The following is a 21,492-nucleotide window of genomic DNA, read 5'->3' on the forward strand; positions in this document are numbered from 1 at the left end:
GGGTAACCTGAGCTGTTCCCTATCCTGTATTATGCTGAGTTTCTAACCCAATGTTGAGTACAGTATTACAGATACTAGATGATCAATACAGTAGTCTTGTCAAGCAGTTCTTAAAATGTAGAGCAACACCAGCAGAGGCAATATCACCTGGGAGTTTGTTAGAGGAAAAACATTAATCTCTGTAATCAAACTTGGGTTTGATCCCAGCTCTACATTTATAGCTGTGTGATTTGGGGCAAGTCCCTAAACCACTGAGTCTTGTTTCCTCATTTAATAATGCTGTCTTACAGTGTTCTTGTGAAGGTTGTAAGAGATTAAGTGAGATAACGTAAATAATTCTACTACCACGTCAGGACTTCTACAGTGTTAATTTTCTTTCTCATTGCCACAATATAACTAAAACTTCTACCTGTTTTCTCTGTATTTTCAGTGTAACTGCCAGCAGCTTAAATAATTTAAACCACTTCTCATGTTAGCAATTATTGAGAAGGAAAATTGCAGAAACAGGAATAGGAATAGAAAACATGAAGTTGTGTGGTAGGTTAGCAGAGAAAAAGAGAAATTCAGTCTGAGCTCATCTTTCAAGAAGCCCAGAAAAATTAGGTGGCAATTTAAATACCACTTTGGATGCTGATATATGCTCAAGGTCTGAAATTATAGCAATTAAAAAAAAAACACTGTTTCTCTGTATTTTTTTATTAATACTTTTATGAGAGTATGAAAATAATCCTGCCAGGTAGATAGGCCAGGCATTACTATCTCCATTTTGCAGGGACCTAAAGCTCAGAGGAATTAAGTGACTTGCCTGTGATTACAGGACTAGTTGATGGGGAAGTTGGGATTGAAGGCATGTTAGTTAGTTGCAAATTACACAGTTATCACAGTTTTGGGGAAGGTCTCAAAATAAAGGACGTACTGAGAGGATAAAGGTCACACTATGTATCTGGATAATACTATCGAATGAATAAATATCTGATTTACAAGTAAAAATCTTGTTACAATGAACATCACTGCAGAGATTCTACTTAAGAGGATGTCCATGCTGTTTGCAATACAGACTTCAGGAGCTGAGGGTAGAAAATTGTGTATGTGGATATTTATTCTGACCGAAAGTTTAAACAATATGCATAATGTTTCTTTTTTTTGGCCACACTGAGGGGCTTATTGGATCTTAGTTCCCCGACCAGGGATTGAACCCCGGGTCCCTTGCAGTGAAAGCACTGAGTCTTGACCACTGGACCGTCAGGGAATTCCGACAACATGCATAATGTTTCTGAAGTCTTCATAATTTGACTGGACTATACACGGACTTTATGGTGGTACATATATTGCTGTTTTACTGTACCATTTGAAGGTATCACTGAGTAGAATCTGTGTACAGATTAGGTCATATGTAAGTATACAGGACTACATTACTCAATCTCCTTAGCATGCTAGATCGTAAGATTCTTGAGGGCAGAGCTTATGTTTTATACCCCCCTGATCTCACAGTACCTACCACTAATGAATGAATAAATACATAAATGTGTGAGTGAATGCATTTGCCTTAAAATCATTGTCTGTTTACTCCCCTCTTGTCAAAGTACCTTTCTCTATTTCTGACCCACAAAATCAGAAATAGACCTATTCTGTCCTGTTAGTCAAAAATATTTCCACCTAACCACCTCACACTGGTCAGAATGGTCATCATTAAAAAGTCTACAAATAACAAATGCTGGAGAGGGGGTGGAGAAAAGGGAACCCTCCTACTCTGTTGGTGGGAATGTAAGTTGGTGCAGCCGCTATGGAAAACACTATGCAGGTTCCTCAAAAAACTAAAAATAGAGTTGCCATATGATCCAGCAATCCCATTCCTGGGCATATGCCTGGACAAAACTATAATTCAAAAAGATACATGCAGGGCTTCCCTGGTGGCACAGTGGTTGAGAGTTCGCCTGCCGATGCAGGGGACACGGGTTCGTGCCCCAGTCCGGGAAGATTCCACATGCTGCAGAGCGGCTGGGCCCGTGAGCCATGGCCGCTGGGCCTGCGCGTCTGGAGCCTGTGCTCTACAACGAGAGAGGCCACAACGGTGGCCTTTTTTTGCGTACCGCAAAAAAAAAAAAAAAAAGATACATGCAACCCTATGTTCATAGCAGCACTATTCACAATAGCCAAGACATGGTAATAACCTAAATGTCCATCGACAGATGAATGGATATAGAAGATGTGGTACATATATACAATGGAATACTACTCAACCATAAAAAAGAATGAAATAATGCCATTTGCAGAAACATGAATGGACCTAGAGATTATCATACTAAGCAAAGTAAGTCAGAAAGAGGAAGACAAATACCATATATTGCTTATATGTGGAATCTAAAATATGACACAAATGAACTTATCTATCAACCAGGAAAAGACTCACAGACATAGAAAATAGACTTGTGGTTGCCAAGGGGGAGGGACGGAGTGAGGGTTTCGGGTTAGCAGAGGTAAACTATTATATATAGGATGGGTAAACAACAAGGTCCTACTGTATGGCACAGGGAAATATATTCAATATCCTGTGATAAACCATCATGGAAAAGAATACGAAAAAGAATATGTATATATATATATGTATAACTGAATCACTTTGCTGTATAGCAGAAATTAACAAAACATTGTAAATCAACTATAGTTCAATAAAATAAATTTAAAAACAAACAAACAAACAAAATATTTCCACCTAGGCCCAGACTAAATTCCCTCCAGAACCAAGATCCTTTCTTCCCTGTACCACTGGTTTATCCCCTAAGTGACAGTTCAAAATGACTCTCAGTCATTTGGACGCTGTGTTGGGGTCATCTGTACTGCTCACCTAAATTTGCTTACCACCACTTTCACTATCCCACTCAGTTCTTATGAACTAAGTTTCTGATGAAAATCAGCACAGCTTGGCCAAAAAAAAACAAAAAAAAGAACTTGGAGATCAGGGCTCCCCAACCCTCGGGCCGTGGACCAGTACTGGTCCGTGGCCTGTTAGGAACCAAGCCGCACAGCAGGAGGTGAGAGGCAGGCGAGCAAGCGAAGCTTCATCTGCCGCTCCCCATCGCTCCCCACTGCTCACATTACCGCCTGAACCATTCCCCACACCCCACCCCCATCCGTGGAAAAAAGGTCTTCCACGCACCGGTCCCTGGTGCTCAAAAGGTTGGGGAGCACTGTTGTAGATGGTATTCTTCAAGGAAAGAATCATGCCTTCCTCTTTGCTTTTCCCTCTTCTTGCTGGACGAAATGTTAACTTTTCACCTTGGGCTACATGGATGAGAGCAATGTATCATGGATGGCAGAATAATAAGACTGATGAAATCTTGAAATCTGAATCCCTGATATCATCGAGCCTATGTATCAACCCCGGACTGTATACACTGGGACTGCCACATGAGTAACAAATCATTTCTACCTTGTTTATGTCACTATTATTGAAGTCTTGTAACAGTTTCTGAATCAAGTTTTTGCTTAACATCCAGTGCAATCTACGTGAGTGGCGCTCCCTGGAGTTGTACAGCATGGCGACCTTGAACTCAACTTCCCACTAACAGAGTAAGGTGAAGACAAGTTCAGAAAGATTAAAAACTTTCCTGAAGTCAAACTACTATGTGATGTGAGACTGAACACAGATCTACATGATACCAAATAGTGACAATACTAGATTCTATCCTAGCTTTTCACTTTGTGAAATGTTGTCCAGAAGAAAAGTTCCACTACTTATACTCTTACAGTATATGGGAAGTCGTTTCAATTCCCACCTAAAACCAGCAGCAATGGCTGTATGGGTATCAACAACAACAACAAAAAATGTGAGTGTCCCTAGGATGTGTGCTGTCCTTAGTGATAGCAATGGTAATAAGGAATCCTGTTTGATTGTACTACTGTACTTCTGCAATGACACTAATATCACTGTGCACAGATACAATCTCAGCCTTCCTTTTCAATTGTCTTGCTTTGCTCCCTGGACAAGTTCCTTCTTCCTGTCTGCCATCCACAGCAAACCACACAGGCTGAGTTAGGCAGGGGAAATGGCTCCAACGAGAGCGACCCTTGATGTTTAACAAGGTCGAGGACAGCGAGGTGTTGACATGAGTGTGAGTGGGCAGCTGAGACAAAGCTAGATAGTAAATCTGACATTTATTTTGGATAGAGAAAAAGAGTTAACAGTTACTGAGTGTCTACTATGTGTTAATCCCTGTGCTAGGCTTCCATTGTATATTGTGTCATTTAAACTTTACAAGTACCTACCAATACCTACCAAGGAGGTAGGTATTATTCCCACTTACCGGTGAGAAAACAAAGACTATAATATAAAGTCACATAGTAGGTGACAGAGCAATGATTTGAAACCAGGTCTGGCTTCAAAATCCATGTTTTCCCACTATACCTCGTGGCCTTTAAACTTTTTAAAGTCCTTTCCAAAACTTTATTTTCTTATTTTCAAATATATCATCTCCCTTATATAACTCTGAAGAGCATCTTCAAGAAATTTTCCAGGCCTTTAATGTGTTTGGCATGCCCGCTAAGATATTCTGCAGCAGAATCCAGCTGATCCTTTGTTGCAGTGCAACAAAATGTGCCAGCTGGCAACAAGATGAGCTTAAGCTGGAATGCAAATCACAGTACTACTTCCTCAGTAGACGAAGTTTTACTATGGAAAAAAACAGTCAACTGAACTAAACAGTGTATGCAGTGACATAATTGATTTCATTCTCTCAAAAGCTCCTTATTTCATTGCCAGATGCTCATAGTTTGTTGACCTGTACTGTTCTGATCATTGTACTTTGGGAGAAAACAGAGTACATTTTCATAATCACACCTGGAACACCTCTACAATGAGAACTCATTATACGTACTACTTCATTTTGCAAATAGAAAAGAAAGGAGAAAAGCTAAATTTCCAACAAAAATGTGTAATCTGACATAAAGCAAAAATATTACTCAGGATTCATCTATTGACTGAGTCATTCATTCATTCATTCGAGACTAGTATACAAAGAGAGATATGTAGGACTGTCTCTGCCTTCTTCTAAGAAGGGGATGGGGTAGGTAAGCACCAATTTAAAGAAAAATCATTATAGTAAAATGTGATTATCCTTGATTCCTTTTTGTCTTCCCGTATCAATTCATCAGCAAATCTTTTTGGCTCTTATCTTCAAAATATAATCAGAATTTTTGCTATGTCCTTCCACCCAGGGCAACTGCACTTCACAAGTCCAGAGGATGTCATCTGCATTTTATTGTATTTATTGTACTTATTTATTTATTTATTTATTTGGCTGCATCGGGTCTTGGTTGCAGGATCTTCGTTGTGGTCTTTTGGCATGTGGGATCTTCTGTTGCAGCGTGTGGGCTCTTCACTGCGGTGCACAGGCTTCTTTCTTGTTGTGGCGTGCGGGCTCAGTAGTTGCAGCATGCGGGCTTAGTTGCCCCATGCATGTGGGATCTCAGTTCCTTGACCAGGGATTGAAGCCGCATCCCCTGCACTGGAAGGTGAGTTCTTGGCTACTGGACCACCAGGGAAGTCCTGGGGAAGTCATTTCCATTTTGGTCTCCATGAATAGTGTCCTGTTTCCACAGCTCTCCACCCTCTGCACTCCCTCCTCTATCTCCCTAGACCAAGCTACCATCATCTCGTTTAACTTCTTGTTTCTACTCTTGCTCCACCACTCTTGCTTATTCTCCCCACAGCAGCCAGTGTCACTCTACTGCTCAAAAGCCTCCAATGGCTTCTCATCCCACACAGAAGGACATTGAGTCCTTCCTGTAGCCTGCAAGCCCCACCTTATCTGAAGTAGGCGACAAGGTCATTTTATAAAAATGACAGGGGACAGGCTGAGTTGGGGGCAGGAATAGCATGGTGAGCAACTGAAATATTGAGAGGAACAGGAAGGGGAGCTGACAGGTAAAAGGATTCTCAGGGACCCAATCCTTTAATACCATTAATTTCTAGTAGTTCCAGTCTGAAATGTGTAGTCTTCTCTAACCATACCATGAGGGTAAGGGTAAATGTAAGGGTAGAGAAAAATACATGCTAGTTTTTGCTGCAAATCAAATTCTCCCAATACTTAATGACTTAAAACAGCAAACATTTATTATTTCTCATGATTCTATGTGTCAGCTGGGTGGTTCTTCTGTTCTGGGCCAGCTCAGTTGGATTAAATGGTCTAGGATGGACTTTTTCAAATACCTGATGGTTGGTAGACTTGTTGTTCTGGAAAGATCTCAGCTGGGCCTTGTTATTTCTGCTTCAAATGTCCTCTCGTTCTCCAGCAGGCTAGCTCAGGCTTCTTCACTTAGTGAGCTCAGTGTTCCAAAGAGCAGAACGAGCAAAGCCCACATGTGCCTGCATCTTTTAAGCCATTGCTCAAGTCAGAGTTGCTAATGTCCCTTGACTAAAGCAAGAAACACTATCAGGCCCAAAGTCAGTGTGGGAGGGGACAACACAAGGTCATAGATACAGGGAGGAGTGAAAGAACTGGGGGAAATACTACCATGGGAAGGTTAATTACGCATTGAACTAGGCTTAGGGTTTTCTGGGCAGGGTCAGAGAAGGCTAAGGCTGCAAGGAAGTATAGAGTTTTGGTGAAAAAGTATGTTGTTTACATGAACAACCATGGGCTGCAGCTGAGAAGAAAAGGAAACGAGATCGGGGGTGTTTACAGACTGGGAGAAAATGATGTTACAACAATTTTGGAACCCATTCGAACATGGGCAGCTGCCATTCCCACACCAATAAGCAATTCTTGGGCACCAGCTGGGTGTCCTACAATTTAACTCAAATCTCAATTCGACAGGTTAACGGCACAGTCTTACAAGACTGCCCACCCCGCTTCAGATGTCAATCACAATTATGCTTACTGGGTTTAGATCTATATCGAAAATGTCTGAAAGAATAAGGAACAACAAAGTGATATAAATTGAACGCATGAAACTTATATGATGTTATAAAGCAATGAAACCTCAATAAAAAATAAAGTTTAAAAAGTGACAGAAACTGAAAAAGGACGAAATGGAACTTTTAGAAATAAAAAACATAGCAATCAAAATTCAAAAAATCATTGGATGGATTTAACAGATTAGTCACAGATGGAAAGAAAATTAATAACATGCTACGGACACCTTTCTAGGTTTGAGGTACTCATGTTTTTCTGTTCCATTTTATTCTATCTGAATTTATAAATTCCTAGATGGTTGAGACCCAATAAACTGATTTCACACCTCCCATGCTATCTTTTATTCAATATAATTTAATTAAAACTGATGATTGCACCATTTAATGTAACAGTGTAAGGGAAATACAATTTATTTTTAAAAAACCTTTCATTACAAGACAAAGTTGAGGACTGAAATTTGTACCTCCGACAAATCCCTTAGGTGCTGGTTTCTCCAGAATAAACTAGATGCAGCTGACTTCATTAACGCCTCCCCTGTGGCTCTTTCACTCTTGGGCAGAAAGAGGAATCAGACTTACCTTAGGTAGAAGGTAAGTTCAGTTTTTGCTTTTGTCTTTTTCCAGTACGCGGGCCTCTCACTGTTGTGGCCTCTCCCGTTGTGGAGCACAGGCTCCGGACGCGCAGGTTCAGCGGCCATGGCTCACGGGCCCAGCCGTTCCGCGGCATGTGGGATCTTCCCGGATCGGGGCACGAACCCGTGTCCCCTGCATCAGCAGGCGGACTCTCAACCACTGCGCCACCAGGGAAGCCCTAAGTTCAGTTTTTAGTCTGACCTGGGGGTCGATAACATTTTCCATTGGGAAATTTTTAAGCTAGTGAAGTGCCACATATGAAGTAAATTTAGTTAAGGTAACTGTAAGTATAGAATTAATACAGAGTTTATTAGACTCAATATTATATTTGGAAGGACTCATTGATTTCCACTGGTTACTAGTATTCACTAATTTGCGAGGAGACAAGAAAAATAAGGTCTGTGGAGTTTTTCATAAAGCTGATTTATTTATTTAAAAGGACTGACTTTTTAGAGGATATGTTTTTTATGTTTATTTGGGGGGTCAAAATATAATTTTTAAATGAAATGAGGCTAATAGAAAATGGAAGTTGTTTCTGGTTTTGTCTCACAGATTGTTGAAATTTTAAAATTGCTGTCATGTTGATTCCCAAAATTATTTTGAAAATTTAGACTGACCCACCAAGTTCAAAAGACTGGGAATATCATCAATGTTGTCTACTATTATTTATTCAGCCAACAAATATTATGAGGGCCCACTATGTGCTAAGAAATGGGCACAAATAAGAAAATGACTGTACTGTATGCCCTACTGCTTACAGTGAGAAAGGGACACATTGATCTGTAGTTACTAACAAGTTAAGTAGTGTTAGGTCTTCTGGGAGCAGGTGTGAGGGAAAGCCTGTTTGGGGAATCAACCTCTTAGTGAAAGAAGAAATGAAGCTGAGCTGTCTTGAACATGCACAGGTATTTGCCTGCTGATGAGGGGAAAAGCAATGGAGGCAAGAGAAAATTTTAAATAGCTCCAGATGGCCAGAGTTGGGGTATCCACTAAAGACTAAGATAAGGAGAGGATGAAAAGGGAGGTAACTCAAGATGAAAGAGGTTTTATAGGCTCAGCTAAGGACTTTGATTTTTTTTAATAACTGTGATAAAAAAACACAACATAAAATTTACCATTTTAACCGTTTTTAAGTGTACAGTTCAGTAGTGCTAGGTATATTCACATTGTTGTGAAATAAGAACTTGACTATCCTATAAGCAACTGAGATGAATGGAATGGAAAGATTTTAGGCTAGGATTGGAGATTTAGGAAGATTGTTTTAGAAAGTGAGGGTCATAGGAGGTAAGGGATGTAGGTTAGAAAGACTGGAAGAGATTAAAGGACTCAAAGGCTTGTGGGAGTGATGTGAGTCGGGGTAGGTTTCTGGCTTGGTTGCAGGTTTTTTTGCCAGACGGGAAGTTAGAGAAAGGAACTCAACATACCACTGGCTGAGTACCAAGCCTGTATGGGCCAGCTTTCCAGGGACGTCACACTTGAAGCTAGCAGGCCACATCTAGCCAGAATGTATTTCGTTATCCCCTGCAATTAAAATAAACTTTTCTTGAGAAATTGAAGTATCAGGGAACACTGGAACCATAGTCCATCAGGGAAAAAATGAGCAGAACTCACTCCATTAAAACAAACAAAATATCCAACACTTTTTATTAATGTATAAGAAACTTACAGAAAAGTACACAAGTAAGTGTACAGTTTGATGGATGTTCACAAAGCGAACGTACTCCACTAACCAGCATCCTTATCAACAAACCTTTCCAATAACCTTACCAGTACCTTAGAACCTTACCAATATCTCAGAAGTTATACATATTTAATCCTAACAATCTTACGAGATAGATCACACTGCTGCCTCCATTTTAAATACGAGGAAACTGAAGCACAGACAGGTCACAAGGCTAAATACTGAAATTAGCTTATGAACCTAGATCTGCTGTCTGATCTCTAATCCCACGCTGTTGGAGAAGAAACAGGCTTGAAGGTGAGTTCAGCTTTGAATGATGCTGAGTGGGCGTCCTCCCACGGAAACCTACTTCCGGGCGTCGGAGCCACGGGAACCCCAGGTAACCAAGGAGTCCGCACCTCAGGTTGCCAGCGCCACCGCCTCCGAGCGCAGCCCCCGCAGCGAGCGGCCCGCGGCGTGCTGTGCAGACTCCCCCCACTGGAGGGCGCTGTCGCAGCCACGGTCAGACGCGTGCCTCTCTCTGTTGTCGCGATATTCTTGAGGCCGGAAGAACGTAAGATCGAAGGTCATGTAGACAGCGCGTCCCGCCCCCGTACCCCTAAGATCTCGCGTGAGTGTAATTTCCGTCCTTTTGGCTCTCGGAACAGCACCATGGCGGTCGGAAAGAACAAGCGCCTTACGAAAGGCGGTAAAAAGGGAGCCAAGAAGAAAGTGTAAGTGGTAACTATCGTGCCCCCCCGCTATTGGGGCTCCTACTGGAGTCGGCGGGCGGTTTCTCAGTCGTGGTGTGGGCCGGATGGCGAGGATGCTAGTTGGATTGCGCGGGCCGTGCCGGGTTGGTAAATTCCGAACCGCGGCCTAGCGGATCCGGGTGCTGCTCTGTTGCGGACCCGTTGCTTCCCTCCTGGCCTTGTGGGCCTTATGCGCGCCCCTTTTGAGTCGGATTGCTGCCGTGACTAGGGACTGGCGTGTTCCGTTTTGTGAGCTCACGGGCCTTGTAAGTTCCTCGGGTAATGCCCTTCCAAGAGCTGGAGTTGTGAAAGGCACTTTTTTTGTCCACCCGGGACCTCGCGTCCTTCCCCTGCTTGGGCCGGGTGGAACCTGGGCGTTCCTGATAGCTTGAGGCCGTAAGGAGCCCGGGTTACCAGTATGTGTCTTAACGTACCAGTAAAGTTGAAGAGACGTGCATGTTGTTTGGAGTCAGTGTTGCCGGTGTAGTGGAAGCACCGATGGATGGGTGGGTGGGGTGGGAGTGTATATGTTCGTGGCATAATTTACCAAAGTGTCAGGCCTGCACAGTGAAATAGACATGGTGGGAAGAACTAGATTTTACATATGCGCCCCTCACCTAACCGAGAGGAATAGTTTACACCAGTGTCTGCATGTCAGTTAGCCTTTTAGAGTAATTGAAATGAGGGAAGTTAAAAAAAAAATTATGTGATCTGCGATAAAATTTAAGCATGTTTTTAAATCCAGGGTTGACCCATTTTCTAAGAAAGATTGGTATGATGTGAAAGCACCAGCTATGTTCAATATAAGAAATATTGGGAAAACACTAGTCACGAGAACTCAAGGAACCAGTGAGTATATTATTTTTCGTTTGTATTTTTCTTAAACTGAGACATGTATGTATCTTGGTCTACTTTTCGTTGTGTGGTGGGATACATTAAGGAAGTGTCAGCTCTGGTTGCAGCTTTGGGCCCTTTGGGGCTTGTTTTTAGTGCAGCACTTGTAGAAGCAAGATGGCACTTTTAGAATTACCAATGAAATGTGCATGGGTAGTTTTGAGGTTCTAATGAGCCCTGTCAGTAAGTCGTTGGTGTCCATATGGATTTAGTTGACAGAAGTTAAGGTCTTTATAATTTATCATTAGGTTTCTAAACTTAATGCTTGAATATTAACTTGACTTTGCTTATGTGGTTCCTAACATTAACAATTGATTCTTGTTTTATAGAAATCGCGTCTGATGGCCTCAAGGGTCGTGTGTTTGAAGTGAGCCTTGCTGATCTGCAGAATGATGAAGTTGCATTTAGAAAATTCAAGCTTATTACTGAGGATGTTCAGGGCAAAAACTGCCTGACTAATTTCCATGGCATGGATCTTACCCGTGACAAAATGTGCTCCATGGTCAAAAAATGGCAGGTGAGAATAAAAGTTCTCTAAAGTGCATGGTGCTGTGCCGTGCATGACCAGAGATGTCATGATTTAATGTCAGGAAAGGAGCGTGTTGTGCATTTGAGGTTTAGATTTCATTTTAAGCCCTTGATGTTTTCTTGCTGTTATTAAGTGTGCGGTCTTGGATTGGCACTGTTGAACTTGAGCAACAGCAGTGAGGCTGTTTAAATTAAATTTAGTTATTTGTTTAAATTCAAGATTTAATATTGGATTATCAGGGTTTTTTTGCTGCATGGATTAGTGGCTGGTTCAAGAACATTTAGGTGCAGGTTTGCAGTTTTAGCTTTGCCTGTCTTCAGAATACCTTTGGACATCAGAATCTAGTGAATTTTATAGTGAAAGGATGGATTGGGCTAGTTTTGATTATCTATTGTGCTATAATAGGAGTGTGAGACTGAAATTTTGGCTCTTTTTCCCAGTTATGTTCTCTTTGGAAAGTAACTTAAAGCTTGTTAAGCCTTGGTTTCTTTATCTGTAAATTGTAGGTAAGAATATTAGCTCATGGAGCTTCCCTGGTGGAGCAGTAGTTAAGAATCCACCTGCCAATATAGGGGACCGGGTTTGAGCCCTGGACCGGGAAGATTCCACATGCCGTGGAGCAACTAAGCCCGTGTGCCACAACTACTGAGCCTGCGCTCTAGGGCCCTCGAGCCACAACTGCTGAAGCCCGCGTGCCTAGAGCCTGTGCTCTGCAACAAGAGAAGCCACCTCAGCGAGAAGCCCGCGCACCACAATGAAGAGTAGCCCTCGCTCGCCACAACTAGAGAAAGCCTGCGCGCAGCAATGAAGACACAGCTCAGCCAAAAAAAAAAAGAATATTAGCTCATGGAATTATGAGGATGAAATAAAAGATCCATGTAAACATGCTTAGTACAGAGCTTGACACAGCATTTAGTACCCATTGGTTTAACTACAGGAAATGATGGTTCAGATGTGTCTGGCTAACCATCACGTTTGGGGATGTTTTTGTGTGGGGAGGAATGATGACAAAATGTTGCGGTCTCGTATGATATGATTATTTTGTTACATTTATTTCTGATACTCTCCTAAGGTTTTATAGTTGCATTTCTGGAAATATTTTAAGGTTCTTTCACTATGATTGTATTGTATTCATTTTTTAGACTAAGATAAAGTTAACAAAATGCAAAGAAGGCAATTCAGTTTTTGTTGGTACCTAATTTTTTTTTTTTTTTTTTTTGGTGGTACGCGGGCCTCACTGTTGTGGCCTTTCCCGTTGTGGAGCACAGGCTCCGGACGCGCAGGCTCAGCGGCCATGGCTCACGGGCCCAGCCGCTCCGTGGCATGTGGGGTCTTCCCGGACCGGGGCACGAGCCCGCGTCCCCTGCATTGGCAGGCGGACTCTCAACCACTGCGCCACCAGGGAAGCCCTAGTTTTTGTTTCTTGAATTTAGGTAGTAGTAAGACTAACGATGGATTTTTAAAAATTATAGTTGTGAAATTGAATATTTAATCCTCAGTGTGGCTTTAGTTTGGAACATAAAGGACATTTTAAAACGTATGTATTTAGTGTTACTACAAAATTTCAACTATTCAGAGCACATTTTTTTAAATGGAATAGGTTTAGATGTTGGTATTGTAGAGTCCCTTCAAACCTATTTTTCTCTTCCTTGCAGAGTTAATTGATTGGGGGAGGAGCAGTGTCTGTAAAAGGCATGTATATGTGAAAGGGGGTGTTGCTGTGGGGAGATAGTGATAATGAGATAGAGAAGTTACCTAGAGGGGAGGGGCGAAGACAGCTGAGAGGACTCCGTACTTATTTAATTAGATATGGAGGATAGTAAGAATTTGGGGTAATTGTTGGTAAGTTCACTTCAAGGAGGTTAACTCTGTAAATTAGTCATTTATGTTATACTTAATATTGTGTAATGAGTACTTGGCCTCCACTTAAAAAATTTTTTTTAAAAGTATTATTTTTGACTGTGTTGGGTCTTCATTGCTGCATGCGGGCTTTCTCTAGTTGCGGTAAGAGGGAGCTACTCTTAGGTGTGGTGCGCGGGCTTCTCATTGCGGTGGCTTCTCTTGTGGAGCACGGGCTCTAGGTGCGTGAGCTTCAGTAGTTGTGGCATGTGGGCTCTAGAGTGTGGCCTCAGTTGTGCCTCGCAGGCTCTAGAGCGCAGGCTCAGTAGTTGTGGTGCACGGGCTTAGTTGCTCCGCGGCGCGTGGGATCTTCCCAGACCAGGGCTTGAACCTGTGTCCCCTGAATTGGCAGGCGGATTCTTAACACGGCGCCACCAGGGAAGCCCCACTTTTCTTTAAATTAGATTTGAGAGGTAAAAATAGATAACATTAAAACCTGGCGCATCTTTTTTTCACTAGACCATGATTGAAGCTCATGTTGATGTCAAGACTACCGATGGTTATTTGCTTCGTCTCTTCTGTGTGGGTTTTACTAAAAAACGCAACAATCAGATTCGGAAGACCTCTTATGCCCAGCACCAGCAGGTCCGCCAGATCCGCAAGAAGATGATGGAAATCATGACCCGAGAGGTGCAGACAAATGACTTGAAAGAGGTGGTCAATAAATTGTAAGTATTTTCCCTCACAACACAACCCTCAGATGAGACAAGGTGGGGTCAGACCTATGTTTAATTCTATCTGTGAAACCGTCTATCTGCATCTCTTGAAATGAAAGCATATTAAGTGTTCAGTAAATGTTATTTGTTGGTTTATTTATCCTTTTTTTGGATGAAGGTCTCTCCTGGCAGTGAGACTTGAAGCCCAGGACTTGCCTTTGCCTTAGAAGAGGCATTGAATAGATAAACTCTTCACAATCAGTAACGTATGGGAATAGTGATGATAAAATGTTTCGGTCCCAGATGATGTCCGATGATAAAACTGTTAACATTTTTCTGATGTTCCCATGCAGTTGGCTAAGAGGGGTGTATGAAAAAGGCATAAGGCTTGGACTCAAAAGGCTCAAGTGCTAATTTTGCTATTAACTAGCTGTATAATTCAGATCATTTAACCTTCACCTATGAAAGGGCAATAACAGAATGAGGATTACTGTGGATTAAATGAAGTGTAGGTTTATTCTAATTTATCACTACTGGTTTGCAGGATTCCAGACAGCATTGGAAAAGACATAGAAAAGGCCTGCCAATCTATTTATCCACTCCATGATGTCTTTGTTAGAAAAGTAAAAATGCTGAAGAAGCCCAAGTTTGAATGTAAGTGAGAAACCACAGGATTCCTGAAAGAAAAAATTGTGTGGACAAATACATTGTTTGGTGGTTTTATGTTGTTGTTTTGAGGCCAGGTGATGGCACTTTTTTTTGTCTTGCCTACATAGTATTGAAGATAACTGTTTCAACATATGGTACGCTATAACTAACAAAATTTCTTCTTCCTTTTAGTGGGAAAACTCATGGAGCTACATGGTGAAGGTAGTAGTTCTGGAAAAGCTACTGGGGACGAGACAGGTGCTAAAGTTGAACGAGCTGATGGATATGAGCCACCAGTCCAGGAATCTGTTTAAAAATCAGACTTTTAATGGTGACAAATAAAAGACCTCATTTGTGATACTTAATTTCTGATCACTCTGACAATAGTCAGGTGTTCTGATTTGATAGTAATGTGGTGAATTTTTCTGACCTTTTGTGTGGATTTTATTCACTGCTCTTAGTTACTAAGTAGCTGAGAAAGGGTAGTGATCTGTTTTCACCTGGAATGGTTTGGACGTGTTAGAGATGGTGAATAAAAGGAAACACCTCCTTACATGGGTTGAGTTTTTTTTTTTTTTTTTTTTTTGGCTGCGTTGGGTCTTCATTGCTGCACGTGGGCTTTTCTGTGGTTGCAGCGAGCGGGGGCTACTCTTCGTTGCAGTGCATGGGCTTCTCATTGCAGTGGCTTCTCTTGTTGTGGAGCATGGGCTCTAGGGCGCGGGCTTCAGTAGTTGTGGCACACGGCATGTGGGATCTTCCCGGACCAGAGCTTGAACCTGTGTCCCCTGCATTGGCAGGCAGATTCTTAAACCACTGCGCCACCAGGGAAGTCCTGAGTTAAGTTTTTAAGGTGGTTCTCACATCATCTAGAAGGTTTGTTAAAACATTGCAGGGCCCTGCCCCTGGAGTTTCTGATTTAGTAGTTTTAGGGTGAGCTCTGAAATTTTGCATTTTTAACAAATTTTCAGGTGATGATGGTGGTCAGGGACCATGCTTTGTGAACCACTGTGCTAGACTGATAGCATAGTAGAAACGGAAGAGCTCATTGGCATTTGGGTTTTTGGGTTTTTTTGGGGGGGGGTTAAAAATCTAAATGCTCTCCTTTCTCTAGCAGTAAATGCCCCACTGTATCCCTTAATGGTCAAGCTGAAGTTGGCTAGAGAGAGAGAGAAATTGGTTATTGGTCTCCTATTAAGTGGGTATTTAATGCTGCCCACTATCCAGTATTTCCTCCTAGTCGGTCACCCATTCTGTTCTATACCTCTCTTCCCAAACCTCCAACTTTCTCATTCTCAGTTCAGCTGATGACCTTGCTTCTTGAGAACGGATGACAAGAGAACCTCATCAATGCCTATTATTTCTACCCTGCCATCTATGCATGTGTTTCTCACTTTTTCTGCCTTCCCTCTTGTAACTGGGTGAATTATGCAAGGACAAGCATCAGATTCCACCTTCTCTTGCCTAGTCAAGTTCTGGGCTCCACCAGTTGTCACCTTTATCAATATTCCTTCTACAAGTTCTATCAGCATACAGAAATCCTCTGCCCTTCCAGATATCCCCCTATTCAAATCCCTTATAGCAAAGTTCAAAAGAGTTAACCATATTTCTTGTATTTAATTTTACTTTTCTTGAATCTGCTCCAACCAGTCTAAGGAAACTGTTGCCATCAAGATTACCAGATGTCGTTGCTAAGTCCAGTGGTTCATTCTTGGCCTTCGTTTTACTTGGTCTCTATTAGTGACATTTGACAGTTGATTTTCCCTGTGTTTCTTAACTGTCTTCTGGAATTGCACCTCGGTTTTTCCTCCCATGTTGCTGGCTACTCTCCTTTGCTAGTTTGTTTCAGGCCTTAGTGTTGGAGAGCCCTAGGGCTTAGTCCCTGGACGTTTGTCAAATACTCTTTCTAGGTATTCTTACTCAGTCTCTTGGTTTTAAATAAACTGTCAGATTTTTACTTCTAATCTGTACCTTTCTTTGAACTCCAGGTTTGCCTGTCCAACTCCCTACTTGATATCTTCATTGGATGTCAGTGAGGCATTTAACATGTTTGAAATGGTGTTCCTGAGCTCAGCAATTTTACCCACCTTTCTGTTTTAGACCAGAGTCCTCTGTGGTCATCCTTGACCATTCACAGTTCATTCAAAATATATCTGAAAACTAACCAGTTCTTACTACCTCTGTTGCTATCACTTTGGAGCAAGTCATTACCAACCTGGATTTTTATTGCTTACCTGGTCTCCCTGTGTCATCGTGTCCCTGTCTGTCCCCCTGCCCACACACTTTGTGGAAGTTTATTTTAGATGGTCAGTTCACCCAAAAGGTCTCATGTGATCTTGCCTCTGACCTGTCTCTTACTACCACTTCCCTTACTCTTCTAGCCAGACTGTCCTGGACAAGCTAGGAACATTCTTACTGTAGGGCTCTGGCACTTGTTCTTCCTTGCTTGGAACACTCTTCACTTAGATGGCCACAGTGCTTGCTCTTTTACCTCTTAAGTCAGACCCTGCTGATCGGTTCATTTTATTAAAAACCCTGTCCTTCAGTCCTTGTTTTCCCTGTTATTTTTTTCCCTATAGTTTCACTTGTGGCTACTAGAAAAATTCCATGTGGAGAGGTTTTTTCTTTTATTTTTTGGTCCAGCTCACTGATGACAGGGGCTTCCTTTTCAGGGTAGAAAGAAATTGGGTCAATAGCGTGGTTGTTGAGGGTGGGGACCAGGAATTGAGTTACATAAGTGGTGGTTTTCTTGATGGGGGACATCATTTAGTCAGATGATGCTGCAAGTCAAGCTCCCATCTGCTACATCTCTGAATAGGGCTTGGCATGGTTCTCTTTTAGAAGGGTTCATTTGAAAATGCTTCCAAAAAGAATGTTTCCTTTTTTAAAAATGGTTTGGCTTGTTTGATGATTGATATAATCAAGTTACTTTCTTATAGGCCAACTTGAGGGAGTTTTAACATCCATCTAATAAAAAATACTATAAGAGGTAATTCTTAAGTTTCCCATTTAATATCTTACATTCTTAATACATAGATATTAACAGGTGGCTTTTCTCTACTTGATTCTTTCCACCCAGAGCAATTTATCTTGGTCTTTCACAGGAAAATTTCTGTAACCAGGGATACAAATTTTGAGTCTTTTGAAAATGTTATTGAAGATCTTTATGTTAAGGTATGACTGAAATAGCAAAACTAACACTTGATTTGAAATTGGTTTTTGCTTCTTTAATGTGTACATTTCAGCAGCACCACTAATTTGAGAGTGCTCATGTGGGGAGAAGAGATACTAGGGGGAGTATCCTAGATTATTAGGGTGAGCCTAATGTAATTATACAAGTTCTTAAAGGTGGAAGTGTGAGGCCGAAGAGGAGGTTGGGATAATGTGATGTGAAGACTGCCCGATGTTGCTGGCTTTGAGGATGGAGAAAGGGCCAGGGGCCAAGGGAAGTGAGTGGCCCCTTAAAGCTGGAAAATGCAAAGAAGTTCTCAGTGACATGTTGACTGATAGAATGTCCCATCATTATCCCACACTGCATGCGTAAGTCTCAAAATAACACCACCACCAATATAATTACTGAGAACAGTTTTAAAACTTTTTGGCCTATGGCCCACTACGTTTTTACAGTATTGTGTTAACACTGCTTGAGCACATGGCCAGAACTTACATTCTCCTTCTTAGCCCTGTGTAGTCTCAGTGCTACAAGTATATGTTCTTAATGCCCACTTCCAGTCCTTAAGTTCTGTGCTCTAGTTTTTTTGGTTGAAGCTTGTTCTCTGGTTGATTGCTCAGGAAGTTCATTTTCTGAGTTCTTGTATGTTGAATACAGTTGGTTATTTGCTTTATATCTGAAAGTCACTTTTACTGGATCTAAAATCCTCAGTTCGCTCTTTGAGCACCTTAAGTATACCACTCCTATTTCCTTCTGGCAATAAAGAATTGCTAATGGAAGTCTGAGGATAATTAATTTTCCTTCCCTTACAAGTCACTTTCTGGTTTTGGCTAAAAGCCCAAAGAATTTTTTGTTTCTTTAAAATCGAGTAATTTTATAAAATGGGTTTTGGTAATAGTCTGATTGAATAGTCTCAGGTATGCAGTACAGGCATACCTTGGAGATACTGTGGGTTTGGTTCCAGACCACCTCAATAAAGTGAATATCACAGCAGAGTGAGTTCTGGGAATTTTTTTGGTTTCCCAGTGCATATAAGAGTTGTGTTTACCCTGTACTGTGGTCCATTAAGTGTGCAATAGCATTGTCTTAAAATGTATATAACTTAATTTAGAAATACTTTATTGCTAAAAAATGCTAACCATCATATGAATCTTCAGTGAATCATCTTTTTGCTGGCAGAGGGTTTGAAATATTGCAAGAATTGCCAAAATGTGACACAGACGGGAAATGAGCAAATGCTGTTGGAAAAATGACACCAGTAGAACTGCTTGGTGCAAAGCGTAGTCAAACCAAGGAATGTCTGTACACTCTTTATGTATAGTTTCAAAAAAAACTGTTTTGGGGGGGGTAAAATTTTCCTAAATTACAGTTTTTGGCATTTGTTCTGTTTACTTGACTTTTTTAAAATTATTTTTGGCTGAGTTGGGTCTTCATTGCTGCGTGCAGGCTTTCTCTAATTGCGGCCAGCGGGGGCTACTCTTTGTTGCAGTGCACGGGCTTCTTATTGCGGTGGATTCTCTTGTTGCGGAGCACGGGCTCTAGGCGCTCGGACTTCAGTAGTTGTGGTTCACGGGCTCTAGAGCGCAGGCTCAGTAGTTGTGGCTCACGGGCGTAGTTGCTCTGCGGCATGTAGGATCTTCCCGGCCAGGGATCGAACCCACGTCCCCTGCATTGGGAGGCGGACTGTCAACCACTGCGCCACCAGGGAAGTCCCTCTTGACTTGTTTTTAACAGGACCTTTGCCTATAATCTTCTGGCAGCTGTTGTAGTCCCTAACCATCCATGGTGATAAACTCCTTGGGATGTATCTCTGTAAGACACGTTGGCCAGTTACTGCTCATGGAATAAATTTGGCCAGTTTTTGTTTTTGAATGGCTTGCAAACTAAGAATGGCCTTTCAATTTTTATATGGCTGAAAAAGGTTAAAATATTTCACTACATATGAAGATTATATGAAATTCACATTCCGGTATCCACAAGTAAAGTTTTATTGGAAGACAGCCACATTCATTCATCTTCATGTATTGTCAGTTGCTGCTTTTTGCACTACAGTGGCAGAGTTGAGTAATTGTGACAGACCATATGTGGTACCCTCATCACTTTGCACTACACTGCAAATCGCAGTGACTTAACTCCACGTTTTGAGTGCCACATCTATGACCTGTGTAAGAAAATATCCTCAAAGATGTAATACATAAAATCTCATTACACATAAGCATTAACAGGTGAATCAGTTTTTCTCGCATGTACAGATGAATCTTTAAAAAAATAGCACTTCAAATAAATTAAAAGGGACAACCATCAAGTGTTCAAATTGTGAAGAAATAGTTGAAAACCTAGACTCAAAGCTGCCAGGTGAATTGATTTAATGATGGAGGATCCCTAACTTTGAACCCTAATTAGGTGAAATGTTATACTCTTCCCCAAAAGAAAGGTCTGTATTATAGAAAAAAATTTACTCAATAATCATCATAGTTTGACTTCATTAATAGAAATTTTATAGAGATTTGTTTCCTCTCTTTATGCTTACGTAATATCCTCAATTTTGCCTCTTGGCCGTTTACAGAAAAAGCTTACTGGCACATGCTGTAAATAAGGAAATAAAGCATTCAAATCCCATGGATAGGGTTTCAGCAAAACTCACAATGAAGAAAAAGTTATTTTATTTATAAAATAAATATTTTATGAGTATTTATGTATGTGTGAGGTCCTCTGGGCCAGTCCAGTGTACTATTACACTTCCATTGCTAAAAGTGAGATTGACTGAAAGGAGGCCTGACTCCTTGTTGGATGCTTTGGGTATTGGAGACCTTCCTGGTCAAGTAAAAATAGTGTTTTCTGGAATGCGCCAGCCTCAGAAACTCTTGGAAAACTGTCTCCCACCCCATTACCTGAAGCATAGCTGCTGCCTCAAAGGGACCCTCACTTCACAGAGACCCTTAAGTACCTGGACCTGAATCACCAGTGGCTCAGCTAAGTTAAAAGCTAATGGTATCCACTGTGCTGCTGTGGCTGTCCAACCTCAACGCCAGCTATACAGAGCTAAAGTGAATGAGGTTGGTCACTGCTCAGTGAGCTGAACTCAGGGGTGTTCTCGTAGGTCTGGTCATGAACAGTCACCTTTGCTGACTCTTGGGCCTGCCACTTCCAAGACTATTCAGGCAGATTAAAACACCCCTTTTAGAGGCTGTATGTTGTGGGAACAAATTGTGGCTGCTGTTTGGACCATCTGGGTCACTCATGTAGATGCCTGTGGTAAAGGCCAGTTCTCTGATACGACCTAGTAAAATCAAGGTGCTGATCAAGCCTGCACCACCCAGACTGCCCTCACACATGGCTACATGTCCACCATCATGGGCTGTGCACACAGTAAAGAACTCTTCCTCATGCATGGCAGACTTGTGACTCCTGCCAAAAGTCAGCCCATTTGTCTTGAGGTAGTTGAGGCCATATCACATAGACTGACTACTGATGGACTAACTACACCGGTCCTTTGGTCACCTTTCAGGGTGGCTGATGGTGCCTCAGCACCGTTGACACACTTTTAGGTTACAATGTTGCTGTCCCAGTCGGATCAACTGACTTTGGCCATACAACTGCAGCCCTTCAAGCTAATATGTCATATGTGTCATGTTCTTAGTTTTCCGGACCACTTGCAATCTAGCAATGCAGCACTTCTTGTTACGAAGGCCACCTGGCAATAAGCCCATAGGGTATTTGATGGCTATTTCACAGCTGC

The 21,492-nt window shown here is 41.7% G+C and overlaps 1 protein-coding gene across 1 annotated transcript; it reads left to right on the plus strand.

Moving 5' to 3' along the window:
* Positions 1-9,793: 9,793 nt before the first annotated feature.
* On the plus strand, positions 9,794-15,137 carry RPS3A (ribosomal protein S3A). Its single transcript, XM_082652872.1, has 6 exons — positions 9,794-9,940; positions 10,704-10,807; positions 11,182-11,369; positions 13,740-13,948; positions 14,481-14,590; positions 14,777-15,137. The coding sequence occupies exons 1-6, from the start codon at positions 9,879-9,881 to the stop codon at positions 14,896-14,898; spliced, it is 795 nt and encodes a 264-aa protein (XP_082508998.1). The 5' UTR covers positions 9,794-9,878; the 3' UTR covers positions 14,899-15,137.
* Positions 15,138-21,492: the final 6,355 nt, after the last annotated feature.

The sequence above is a fragment of the Grampus griseus genome (genome assembly GCF_964374135.1).
Source record: "Grampus griseus genome assembly, chromosome: 4".
Classification (NCBI taxonomy): Eukaryota; Metazoa; Chordata; class Mammalia; order Artiodactyla; family Delphinidae; genus Grampus; species Grampus griseus.

Coding starts and splice junctions, on each gene's coding strand:
- RPS3A (XM_082652872.1), top strand. CDS start 9,879: ATGGCGGTCGGAAAGAACAAGCGCCTTACGAAAGGCGGTAAAAAGGGA. Junction 11,370..13,739: donor CCATGGTCAAAAAATGGCAG/GTGAGAATAAAA, acceptor TTTTTTCACTAG/ACCATGATTGAAGCTCATGT. Junction 14,591..14,776: donor GAAGAAGCCCAAGTTTGAAT/GTAAGTGAGAAA, acceptor TCTTCCTTTTAG/TGGGAAAACTCATGGAGCTA.